The sequence below is a fragment of the Urocampus carinirostris genome, chromosome 1 (genome assembly GCF_059441175.1).
Source record: "Urocampus carinirostris isolate Australia breed hairy pipefish chromosome 1, RoL_Ucar_1.0, whole genome shotgun sequence".
In the NCBI taxonomy this organism is placed as follows: Eukaryota; Metazoa; Chordata; class Actinopteri; order Syngnathiformes; family Syngnathidae; genus Urocampus; species Urocampus carinirostris.
In genome coordinates this window covers 70,611,510-70,624,688 of record NC_142349.1, presented here as the reverse complement: position 1 = coordinate 70,624,688, position 13,179 = coordinate 70,611,510, and the positions used below count along the sequence as shown (strand labels likewise).

The 13,179-nt window shown below is 43.1% G+C and overlaps 1 protein-coding gene across 1 annotated transcript in view; it reads left to right on the top strand.

Moving 5' to 3' along the window:
* Positions 1–13,179, top strand: part of cntnap2b (contactin associated protein 2b) — a 59,549-nt gene that overhangs the window by 16,248 nt on the left and 30,122 nt on the right. The window contains exons 8-12 of the mRNA XM_088350008.1: positions 4,768–5,026; positions 6,173–6,322; positions 6,402–6,564; positions 9,917–10,023; positions 10,090–10,209. Of these exons, the coding sequence (XP_088206134.1) occupies positions 4,768–5,026; positions 6,173–6,322; positions 6,402–6,564; positions 9,917–10,023; positions 10,090–10,209 (799 nt within the window). The remainder of the gene's footprint in view (positions 1–4,767; positions 5,027–6,172; positions 6,323–6,401; positions 6,565–9,916; positions 10,024–10,089; positions 10,210–13,179) is intronic.

Here is a 13,179-nt window from a genome sequence, read left to right as displayed (position 1 = left end):
ACAAAAAATTTTTATGATTCGCCCTTTGAGTCCAAAACCTAGCAACCATTTTCCGTAAAAATGCCGAACGGGAACGTCTCTGCGATCTTGCATAAGTCTTGGCTTGACTCACTCTTTTACTGGAAGAGGAAGAGAACAGGCCCATTATGTATTTCCATAATTTACGCCATGGAATATTGATGCAATATGCACAGGGTTGGGTAGGGTTACTTTAACTGGATTACTTTCAATTACTTTTGGATTACTCCAGTAACAAATATGCTAATAAAAGACAAAAGAAACTAAATATAAATAAAATGATGACTCACAACACGTGGTAAGCTTTCTCTCCAGGCTTTGATCCCTTTGATCTCCGGCAAAACGAACATAAAATGCGACCAGGGTTGGGTAGGGTCACTTTAACTGGATTACTTTCAATTACTTTTGGATGACTCCAATACCAAATATGCTAATAAAAGACAAAAGAAACTAAATATGAATAAAATGATGACTCACAACACGTGGTAAGTTTTCTCTTCTGGCTTTGATCCCTTTGATCTCCGGCAAAACTAACATAAAATGCGACCAGGGTTGGTTGGGTAGGGTTACTTTAACTGGATTACTTTCAATGACTTTTGGATTACTCCAGTAACAAATATGCTAATAAAAGACAAAAGAAACTAAATATGAATAAAATGATGACTCACAACACGTGGTAAGATTTCTCTTCTGGCTTTGATCCCTTTGATCTCCGGCAAAACGAACATAAAATGCGACCAGGGTTGGGTAGGGTCACTTTAACTGGATTACTTTCAATTACTTTTGGATGACTCCAATACCCAATATGCTAATAAAAGACAAAAGAAACTAAATATGAATAAAATGATGACTCACAACACGTGTTAAGCTTTCTCTCCTGGCTTTGATCTCTTTGATCTCCGGCAAAACTAACATAAAATGCGACCAGGGTTGGGTAGGGTTACTTTAACTGGATTACTTTCAATTACTTTTAGATGACTCCAATACCAAATATGCTAATAAAAGACAAAATAAACTAAATATGAATAAAATGATGACTCACAACACGTGGTAAGCTTTCTCTCCTGGCTTTGATCTCTTTGATCTCCGCCAAAACTAACATAAAATGCGACCAGGGTTGGGTAGGGTTACTTTAACTGGATTACTTTCAATTACTTTTGGATTACTCCAGTAACAAATATGCTAATAAAAGACAAAAGAAACTAAATATGAATAAAATGATGACTCACAACACGTGGTAAGTTTTCTCTTCTGGCTTTGATCCCTTTGATCTCCGGCAAAACTAACATAAAATGCGACCAGGAATGGGTAGGGTTACATTAACTGGATTACTTTCAATTACTTTTGGATGACTCCAATACCAAATATGCTAATAAAAGACAAAAGAAACTAAATATGAATAAAATGATGACTCACAAAACGTGGTAAGCTTTCTCTCCTGGCTTTGATCTCTTTGATCTCCGGCAAAACGAACATAAAATGCGACCAGGGTTGGGTAGGGTTACTTTAACTGGATTACTTTCAATTACTTTAGGATGACTCCAATACCAAATAAAAAATTTAGTAATTTTAAACAGGAGGAACTAGACAGGAACCAAAACTGGAGAAACTAACCAACAGGACAAGAATAGACGGAAAACAAAACTGGAACCCGAAATTAAACAGTACAAAAATAAACGGGAATCATACCGGACAGCAGATATCACAGGAACACAGGACAGAACCCACGGCTTGTGGGGCAGAAGTTCGTTGACGGGCTGACCCCGAAGCAAGAGAGCGCTGAGCTTTATATACACAGAAAGTCAATCTCTAAACGAGCTGCAGCTGGCACAACACGGGCGGGTTAATTGGACACCACGGCAACCGTGACACACACGGGCGCGGCCAAGTGGGCGCCATGGCAACCATGACACACACGGGCGCGGCCAAGTGGGCGCCATGGCAACCATGACAGTTCCTCACCCTGCTCACAAGTATCACCTGATGGTGTTTGGTTCACTGGTCAAAGAAATGAAATAAATGAATAATGCGCATTAGCAGAGACAGCCTGCTTGGGTGGAGAGGATTTAAGTAACGGCTTCAACGTAGCCTAATGTAGCGGAGTAGGAGTACACTTTCTTCTTCACAAATCTACTCCAGTAAAAGTATAGCAGTGTTCATTTTACCTGTGAAAAGTGAAAAATCTATGGGTCCCAACAGAGATGTATGGGTCCCCAAAATTTAGTGTTATCAAGGTTGAAATTGTAAATCGGTGACAAATAATATAATAAAATCTATATATTCATTCAGTTTTAATCATCAAATTATTAATTCATTTTCTGCATCAAATTAAAAGGATAACCACAAACCTGTCTTTTTTTCATATTCTCCTTTTATACTTCCTTTTTTTCTTAACTTCTTTATACAACATCATAATTCGTAATATAATGCATCAAAGCAAGTGAGCCGTTTGAGAGCCGGCTCTCTTGAATGAGTTGAGCCGAAAAAGCCGGTTCTCTAAAAAGAGAAGGACTTTTCACTACACAACTGGAGATCGGCGTGTAGACGAAAACTCGAACCGCGAGACCAAAACAACAATGGCGGATCTGCCTGACGAAAAGTTTGGAGTGCGGTAAATCTTTGTTTAGAAAAAAAGTAATAAGGTAATAATGACAATTTTGTGTCCAAAAAGTTGCGTCCCGGGGACACACGTTGATTTGAGACAATGCGTCCCCAGCAAAAATGATGCGTCTAGGACGCAGGGACGCGGGCAAACCAGAACACTGCAATCAGTGCTCCTTATCACCCGGTGCGCCTTATATACCGCAGAATACGGTGGATCAACTGAGAAATGCAAACAGTAAATATAGATAAACGTTATGTCAGGACCAGAACAGGAAACAAGACCCACTCGCGTAACGTTACTCACAGTTTTATCGGGGAAAAATGATAGGAGCGCACACTCGATCCAGAGATCGTTGGTCACAGGGGAGTAGGTTGCTCAGCCGCGTAAGTGGGACTTCCGTGTCGAGCGATGACGGTGTCGGGAACGGAAAAAGTCGAAATCAAACAGATCGTGCCGGGAGAAAATCAAGAGCAAAAACACAGGACAGGCGAAAAAAAAGGGCTTGCTGTGTAAAAACAGAGATTCGTAGACGGACCGACAAAAGGGGATTGACGGGACAGAGTTTAAATACTGACAGAGAGCCAATCCGTCAACAAGCTGCAGCTGGCGCCACACAGGCGGGGCCAGTTGGGCGCCATGGCAACCGTGACATATGCATTCTATTACTTGTGACTTTCAAATGTTTATGGTGATGACGTTTCGTTGTTTTGTTTTTCTGACATGTTAAAGGCTCTTTCATAGATTTTTTAAAATTTTGTATTTTATCAATATATTAAAATTGTTTATGTAAGTAAATGAATAAAAAAACATCTGGATAAATCAAATGATTCCATTAGAAAAATAAGAAAATATTTTAAATAAGTTCCTTACCATTTGAAATAAGTTTCCTAAATACATAAATAATATAATCAAATGACACCATCAAAAATAAAATAGATAAATAACTATCTAGACGAATAGATGTGAAATAAAAACATACTTAATTTAATGAGTGACTTTTTGGCGGCAATACAATTTAAAAAAAACGTTCCTCACTCTGCTCACAAGTATCACCTGATGGTGTTTTGGTTCACTGGTCAAAGAAACAAAATAAATAAATAATGCGCGTTATCAGAGACGTGGAGAGGATTTAAGTAACGGCTTCAACGTAGCCTAATGTAGCAGAGTAGGAGTACACTTTCTTCATCACAAATCTACTCAAGTAAAAGTATAGTGATTTCAAAATACACATCTCATCTCATTAGCTACACCGCTCAGTATGGGTGCGGGGGTGCTGGAGCCCATCCCAGCAATCATCGGGCAGTGGGTAGGGGACACCCTGAACTGGTTGCCAGCCAATCGCAGGGCACACGGGGACAGACAACTCACTCACCCATTCACTCCTAGGGACAATTTGGACCGGCCGAATTGCATGTTTTTGGAATGTGGGAGGAAACCGGAGTGCCCGGAGGAAACCCACTCAAGCATGGGGAGAACATACAAACTCCGCATAGGAAGTCTGGAGCTGGATTTGAACCCACGCAGGAGGTTCCCAAGACATGAACTGTTAGCGCAATACACATAGAAGTACAAAATATCACAAAATGTACTCAACGGAGTAAATGTAATTTAGCGATTAAGAATCCGGTGCGGGCAGCACGGCGGCGCAGTGGTTAGCGCTTGTGCGGCACAGTTCATGTCATGGGAACCTCCTGCGTGGGTTCAAATCCAGCTCCAGACTTCCTGTGCAGAGTTTGTATGTTCTCCCCGTGCTTGCGTGGATTTCCTCCGGGCACTCCGGTTTCCTCCCACGTTCCAAAAACATGCATGTCAGGTTATTTGGCCGGTCCAAATTGTCCCTAGGTGTGAATGAGCGAATGAGTTGTCTGTCCCTGTGTGCCCTGCGATTGGTTGGCAACCAGTTCAGGGTGTCCCCTGCCCACTGCCTGGAGATGGCTGGGATGGGCTCCAGCCCCCCCGCGACCCTAATGAGGATAAGCGGTACGGCTAATGAGATGAGATGAGAATCCGGTGCACCTTATAGTGCGGAGATTACAGTAACCCAAATCCTTGTTGACGTACTTCCTATTTGTTGGTTTGTTGATAGTTTCCTCTTCCTCTTCTTATCTCCACCACCCTCCGACCCTCTCTCTTTCCAACCCTAGCGCAACTTAACCTTCTCATGCGCCGAGTCCAACACCTTCCCCGTCTTCTTCAACTCCACCTCCTTCCTGCGCCTGCCCGGTCAGACTGACAGTGACACCCTATCCGTCAGTCTGTCTTTCAGGACCTGGAACCCCAACGGACTTCTGATGTTCACGGCCCTGGCCGACGGTTGGGTGGAGGTTGGCCTGACGGACGGCAAGATTACTGTTTATATGAACGTGACCCAAAAGAAGAACGCGCATATTGATATCTCGTCAGGTGAGATCCACTGTTACTGCAGACTAAAGGTAGCGTGTTACTCTGAAAGTAACTACCTAGTTACAAATTACCGTAAATACTTATAACCAGTGTTCCCTCTAAGCTGCGCGCGTGCAAAGTTACAGTGCATGAAGGTAAAAATACACGGGTTCCCCTGACGTTGTGTCCTAAATGCGGTATTTTGAAGTCGAGTCGAAGTGGAACGAAGTTGAGTGAAGTTAGTAGAGAACCGGCTCCTTCGGCTCGGCTCACTAAAAGGAACCGGCTCTTTCGGGTCCTAAACGGCTCTTCGGGTTGTTTTTGCTTCTTTAATCCCAACATGACCAAATATTATGTAAAATGGTGCACAAAATGACTTGAAAGGAGGGGGGAATAGAACAAAAAAGAAAAAATACCAAAATGATAAAGTAGTGAAAAGCTGAGAAAAAAAGTAACATAAGGAAGAGAAAAAAGAAGGAAAAATTTAGAAAAAAAAGCCAGAAAAAAAGGAAAGAAAGAAATATAGGAAAAAAAGTAAATACAGAACAAAAAGAAAAAAGTAACAGCTCGGAAAAAACACTTTAAAAAAAATCTCATTGTTTTTATTTTTTCCTAGCTGTTATTTTTTTCTTTTTGTTCTTTATTTACTTTTTTTTACTTTGTTTCTTTCTTTTCTTTTTTTCTGGCTTTTTTTCTAAATGTTTCCTTCTTTTTTCTCTTCCTTTTGTTTCTTTTTTTCTCAGCTTTTCACTCCTTTTTCATTTTGGTATTTTTTTCTTTTTTGTTCTATCCCCCTCCTTCCTTTAAGCCATTTTGTGCACAATTTTACATAACATTTGGTCGTGTAGGGATTAAAGAAGCAAAAACAACCTGAAGAGCCGTTTAGGACCCGAAAGAGCCGGTCCTCTTTAGTGAGCCGAGCCGAAGAAGCCGGTTCTCGAAAAACTCTACTAACTTTACTCAACTTCGTTCTCCTTCGACCTTGACTTCAAAATACCGCATTAAGAACACAACGTCAGGGGAACCCGTGTATTTTTACCTTCATGTACTCTAACTTTGACTTAATCCGCTTCTTAATTAGCAATTTCGAGCCCTAATTTTTGTAAGCTGGCTAGATTTACTTGCGCGCGGGAAAGCTATGGGTAGTAAAACGTTTGTGCATTTCAGGCTCTGGTTTAAACGATGGCCAGTGGCACAGCGTCCATCTAAATGCCTTGGAGAATTACGCAATGCTCACGGTGGACGGAGACGAGGCTTCTACGGTCAGAACGGCAATCCCGGTGCAGATCATGACGGGAGGAACTTACTACTTCGGAGGCAAGAACCTGCCGCCGTTCAACCGGGGAAATCGAATCAAGCTAACTTTGAGCTTAACTCTGTGTTTTCTTATATCAAGGTTATTTCCCTCACACAAGTTTTCACACCCATCAGCGGCCTTTCCAGGGCTGCATGCAGTCGATCCACATCGATGATCATCTGGCTGACCTGAAGGCTGTTGAGCAAGGACTCATTGGAACTTTTGAAAACGTCAGTCTGGATATGTGCGCTATTATTGACAGGTATGCAACCAAAAAGGTAAAAACTAGATAGAACTACCGTAAATTCCGGACTCTAGAGCGCACCTGATTATAAGCCGCACCCACCACATTTTAAGAGGAAAACCGATTTCGTACATACACAAGCCGCACCTGTATATAAGCCGCACGCGCCCACATTTAAACATGTAACACGAACACAAAATTAACCCAAACCTGACTTCAAGTCCCGCGATTGAAACTAAATGTCCTTCATTAAAGTCCACAGTCCAAAAATCACTGCCGGCAAAATGAACGGAAAATGATACCGGTACTTAAGGTTTGATGCGGACCTGCAGAGTCCGGGTCCCGTTGAAAGTAATCCAAGGAAAAAAGTGTATATTTCCAAAGGTAAGGGTGGGAAACATATATCAGATGAACACATTCACTCACTTTAACCAACTTTTTACCCCCTCTTCTTTCCTTGTCTGTCCCTCACCTTTAGCTGTCCCCACTTAAACTCTGCACCCCGCGTTTGTTCCGCCCCTCATTTTTCGTTCACTCATGCAAAACATATTAGAATTAGTGTCTAAAATAAATACAAATAAATACATTACAAAAATATACAGTTGCAAATACATGATAATACAAAGAAAGACGGTACACCGAGAGAGTTTTCAAAGCTTTAATAATATTAATATAGCTTTGACAGGGCGGTTAATGGTAGCAACACTCGAGCGCCGCTCGCAGCCGTTAGAAAAATGACATCAATTGGCCGCATCACTGAATAAACCTCAGGGTTGAAAGTTAGGGAAAAAAGTAGCGGCTTATAGTCCGGAATTTACGGTAGATAGAATCAGGCTCAATCTCATTACGACTTACCCACCGTCACCATAGGCGCCGCCGCGAGCGGCAGCCTTTCCAGCAACTCCGTGTTATTTCGCTGTTTTTTTTAATTTATTGTTTTAAGTGTTTGCTTCTATCTTCGGTGTTTTTCGTCCCGTTTGACAACCACACTTTGGATTACTTTCTATCCTATGGTTATGGGTTTTATCGCACAAAAATGCGTTTATTCGAGGAATCAACTCCTTGCCCTGAAGAATTCTCGTGCCGGTGTGATGCAGGGGCTCTATCGTGGATGCAGAGCCAAAGCTAAGGTGAAAGCTAAGCGGCTAGCGGCGACATAAGCCTTCGGTACTGTCCGTAATCATGGGAAATGAACTCTCTACCAAATAAGACCGACAAACTGGCTGTGCTGGTGAAAATCATCAAGCGTACAGGGAGTGCAGTTTGCTGTGTTTTACGGAAATGTGGCTCACGTCTAGCATCACAGACGCTAACGTAGAGCTACTCGGCTTCAGCGCTGTTTGGGCAGACAGAGACAAACGCCTGCGGGAAGCGGAGAGGAGGTGGACTCTGGTATGGATCCCATCCCTCCCGTCCTGTCCGCTATCTTGCTTGTGTATCTAATATCCGGTATCAATCCCCCCTGTCGTGCCCTGTCTGGTATTTTGTTCGTGTATCCAGTATCAATCCTGTCTCTCCTGTCCTGTCCGGTATCTTGCTAAATGTATCCAGTATCGATCCCGTCCGTCCTGCCCTACCCGGTATCTTGCTGGTGTAGCCGGTATCGATCCCGTCTGTTCCGTCCTGTCCAGTATCTTGCTGGTGTGTCCAGTAGCGATCCCGTCTGTCCCATCCTGTCCGGTATCTTGCTCCAGTATCCAGTATCGATCCCGTCTGTCCTGTCCGGTATCCTGCTCACGTATCCTGTATCGATCCCGTCTATCCCGTCCTTCTCGTGTAACCAGTACCCGGTGTCGATCCTGTCTGTCCCGTCCTGTCCGGTACTTTGCTCGTGTAACCAGTATCCGGTATTGATCCCGTCTGTCCCGTCCTGTCCAGTATCTGGCTGTTGTATCCGGTATCAATACCATCCTGTCCGGTATCTTGTTCCAGTATCCAGTATCAGGTATCGACCCCTTCCTCTCCGGTATCTGCTTGTATATCAGGATCTGGTATCGATCCCGTCCGTCCGGTTTTAATCTCGTCTGCCTCTGGCTTCCTGTTCTTCCCGTGCCTGACTTCTCTGTCTCACTTCTTCTGACCAGCGATCCCGAATTGCTGGCGTTTGTGTTCCCGCGCATGACCGCCCCGTTACTGTAAATTAAAGCTAGTGTGAAAACTTTACGCGTCTGGGTCCACCGTTTTTTCGGGTTCTGGCATAGGGTGATTTTAAAGTAGACTTAAACGTATTTGCCCAAAAGTGTGTATTTCTAATCAGATTGTATCCTGTTTCTTTGTTTGAAAATGTTGGTACCGTCCCAGGGGAAGGGGCAGAGGGAGTTTCTTTTCTCCTGTTTCTTTGTCCAACCCGTTGTGACTTCAACAAAGTACAGCTCAGCGAGGGAAAGGCCCCAGAAAGAGCGCGATCGTCGAGACGAAAGCAATCTTCCTCCAGCTGCAGCTGAAAAGTCAAAAAGTCTTTGCCTGAATTTCCTCCTACGATTAGTCAATATTTTATTAGCTCTCCCACATGTAAATGGTCACTTTAGACCACAGGTGTCAAACAGGCGGCCCGCGGGCCAGATCAGGCCCGCTAAGGGATTGAATGCGGCCCGCGAGAGAAGCGCAAGAGACAAACAAGCTGCAGGTTGAAATATGTCCACTTGATGCTGCCAAAGCCAGGTGCCTCGAACAAAGACACTGTACTTTTATTTGTTTCGCTCTCTCGCTCTCTCTCTCTCTCTCTCTCTCTCTGTCTCTGTCTCTGTCTCTGTCTCTCACTGTGTCTTTCTCTCTCTGTCTCTCTCTTTTCCAACCCTTTTCTCCCTCTCTGTCCCTTTCACTCTCTGTGTCTCTCTTTTTCACTTCCTTTGTTGCTCTTTGTCTCTCTTCTCTTTCTCTCTCTTTCTCTTCCTTTGTTGCTCTTTGTCTCTCTTCTCTTTCTCTCTTCATACCCTTTGCGCTTTCTTTTCTCTTTTCTCTCCTTCTGTCTTTCTATTTCTCTTTGGATTTCTTTCGTCCTCTCCCTTTCTTTTCCCCCTCTCTCACGACTTTTTATCATTTGTTTCTCACGCTCTCTCCCTCTCTCTCTTTTTCTTTCTTTGTCCCACCCTCTCCTTTTTCCTCCCTCTTTCTCTTATTTCTTTATCTCTTTTTCTTTCTCTTTAATCTACTAGTCCGGCCCCGGCAGAATGTTTGTTCTATCGTGTGGCCCCCGAGTTAAAATGAGTTTGACACCCCTGCTTTAGACCCAACAGTGATCCTAACCTGTCTTACCCTCATTTTGAATGCATTTTTACTAGAGGGAGGGGTGAAAATAAGGGCAAGGGGAAGTAATGAGATTTAACCTTAGTCACCTAGCTTCTTTTCATTGGTCTGTGTTTCATTTCAGGTGTGTCCCCAACCATTGTGAGCACGGTTCGCATTGTTCTCAGACCTGGGATGCGTTCAGCTGCAACTGTAGCGGCACCGGATATGTCGGAGCCACGTGTCATTCATGTGAGAGTGCAAAAACACAAAAAACAAAATTTGGGGAATGGCTGCTGAGTTGTATGTCCTCTGCAGCCATGTTTCAGCAGTCCTGTGAAGACTACAAGCACCAAGGGAAGAGTTCTGGGACGTATTGGATTGACCCCGATGGCAGTGGTCCTCTGCAGCCTTTCAGAGTGATGTGTGACATGTCAGGTGAGTGTCCAAGTGTTTTGAAAACGACAACTGCAGTGTACCTAAAACATGTACAACCTGTTAGGAATTAAATATTAAAATGTACCGTTTACCAAATTTTTCGAATTACCGTATTTTCCGCACCTAAAAGCCTTTATTTTTTTCAAAAGCTGACCATGCGCCTTATAATACAGTGCGCCTTATATATGGATCAATATTAAGTCGCAAAGTCTTGCAACTAACTTGCAGCCGCCGACTAGATTTTCCCCCGAACGCCAAGTAGTCCATGGTGTATGCTGGGATTTATTTGCCGGCGTTTCATTGGCTAACCAATGTGTCAATCATCATTTGAATCGATCACTATTGGCTAAAGATATTTGGAGGTCAAGGGGCGGATCCTTTTTATCATTTACAGGCTGGCATAGGCTTAAGCGGCAAAACAAAGCCTGCAATTGGCCGAAAAAGATGAATGTGTATGGCACGTGATTGACGGCATACAGAAAGCATTTTTTACTATTCTGTATTTGTAAATATTTTATTCTCCTGGATTTACTACACTCACGGATATAAGAGGACCATGGCTGCACATTATTATTGAACACAACGACTTCAGTGAGCTACTCCGGCTATATATTTTCCCTGTATCTTGTTTCAGACTGAACTCGATGTTTCTTTGATAAGCGGTGCAGATAATGGATGGAATAGAGTGTCTATTTTTAAATTAAACTCAATTCCAAGTGTTAATTGTCATATGCACAGTCAAGTTGCGAGCGAAAAAGAAAATGGAAACTAAGGAATGGTTGGCATTTCTTGAATCCCAAGACTTTAACCTTCCGAATGATGGAACGATGCATTTGAGTGACATCGTACGGACACCGCATCCGCACGTGTTCTCGACACGTATTTGCTTCTTTGCAAGCTTTGGGAATGTTAAGGGGGTAATAAGTTTGACTGAACTATCTGACTGTTTTGTCCACGTTCCCATTGTAGCGCCTTATAATCCGGTGCGTCTTATGTATGTCAAATATAGGACCAAAAACAATTTTTTCGGGGTGCGCCCTATAACCCGTTGTGCCTTATAGTGCGGAAAATACGGTAGTTATCTGACTCCATTAACCAAACACAACCTACATTCACCCAACAATGCGTGCTCGTTTCTTGATCAAATGAAATGATCTGCATTTATATAGCACTTTTCAAGTCAAGACTTCCCAAAGCGCTTTACAGTGTGCTTCACATTTCCCAATAGTGGCCGTGCAGCCATGTAAGGCGCTAACCTGCTTATTGGGGGCATTCTTACCCAAGGACACTTCGACATGTAACACGGAGGAGCCGGGATTCGAACTGCGATCTATTGATCCCAAGAGGAGCGCTCTACCTCCTGAGCCAATGCCGCCCCAAGAAAAGCCGACATTTTCACACGGGGGCAGATTTAATTTCATTAACAATTGAACTAAGTGAACTCCATCGAATACGGCCGAATTAGTCGAATTAGTGTCGTTGGAGTCTCTTGAAAACCCTCTCTTCAAGTCCTCTCGCTTCTCCTCTTGGCCCACGTCTTTCCGCAAGATGGTGTGCCGGCTCCTCCCGTGGGCGTGCCAAAGAAGCCCCCCTGGGCGTCGCGATGTCTGAAAAACTCTAAACAACACCGAGCGTTTCTACATCATCAGGGCCTTGTTCTCAAAACATCGCCTGCCGTCCTCCGTCAGAGTCCTGTTATCAAAATTCTCTAGTCAAAATATTCTGCATTTAAACGGCGTGACCTGTCATTGAGCTATAGCCTACTCGGTGAAAATCTTCATTGCACTCAATAAATGTAACTTGGATTCAATCGTATAAAATCCTTTATAGTCAAATGTATAAAATCCTTCATCACTCATACTCGGAATGCGGCGTCTTCTGAGATGTGGAGCGTGTGCTCTGGCTACTGAGACTTATGCGTCTCCTCAGACAAGGGAATCTCTTGGCCAGCATCCTCTTAAAGTGACCCTGGAACTTCTTCCCCACAAAAGTGTAGAAAACCGGACTAACGCAACAGTAGAGGTAGGCCACATTCCGGGCCAATGAAGCCCAACGTGAGCTTCACTATCTCAGAGACGAGCGTCCCGATGTCTGTGGTACCTCAACACAACGGAGAGCTTTTCTCAAAACAATGACAGCCGTCCTCCGTCAGAGTCCTGTTATCAACAGAACTAGACAAAGTATTTTGCATTTGGAACAGCCCGACCTGTTATTGAACTTAAGCCTACTTGGTGAAAATCTTCATTGCTCTCAATAAATGTAACTTGTATTCAATCGTATAAAATCCTTTATAGTCAAATGCATAAAATCCTTCAAACCCAAAAAACATTCACATGTGGTTTATGACTTTATGATTTATGACAGGAACAAAAATTATAAACCGAGCCGACCTGTGAATAAAAAATCGCCCCCAAATAGGTCTTTCATGATAGTGTGTTATTCCATGTTTATTTTCTATATTAATTGTCCTTTGTAGTAAAATTACACGAGCCAATCATGTTTTAGTCTGGAATTTGACTTGGCCCTCACAAAAACCCATTCATGTACTCATTCATTGACTCATTTATTCATTCATTTATTTAGACATTTAAAGATCAATTGGCTATTAAGATTATTTGTTTTTGTTGATATTTCATGATAAAGACGAAATAAAATTTAAGGCGTAAAATTAAAAAATATGTTTGCAAATAAAACTAATCAATTGAAAATAGGAATGAGGCTGTTTTATATGATACACCCGTCCATCCATCCATCCATCCAGCAAGCTATCCATCGAGCCAGCCATCCATCCGTCATCCATCCATCCACCCATCCATCCATCCATTTGTCCATTCATCTCTCCATCCATCCATCCATCCATCCATTCAGCCATCCATCCAGCCAGCTATCTATCCGTCCAACCCGCCATCATCCATCCATCCGTCCGTCCGTCCATCTATCCATCCATCCATCCATCCATCCATCCAGCAA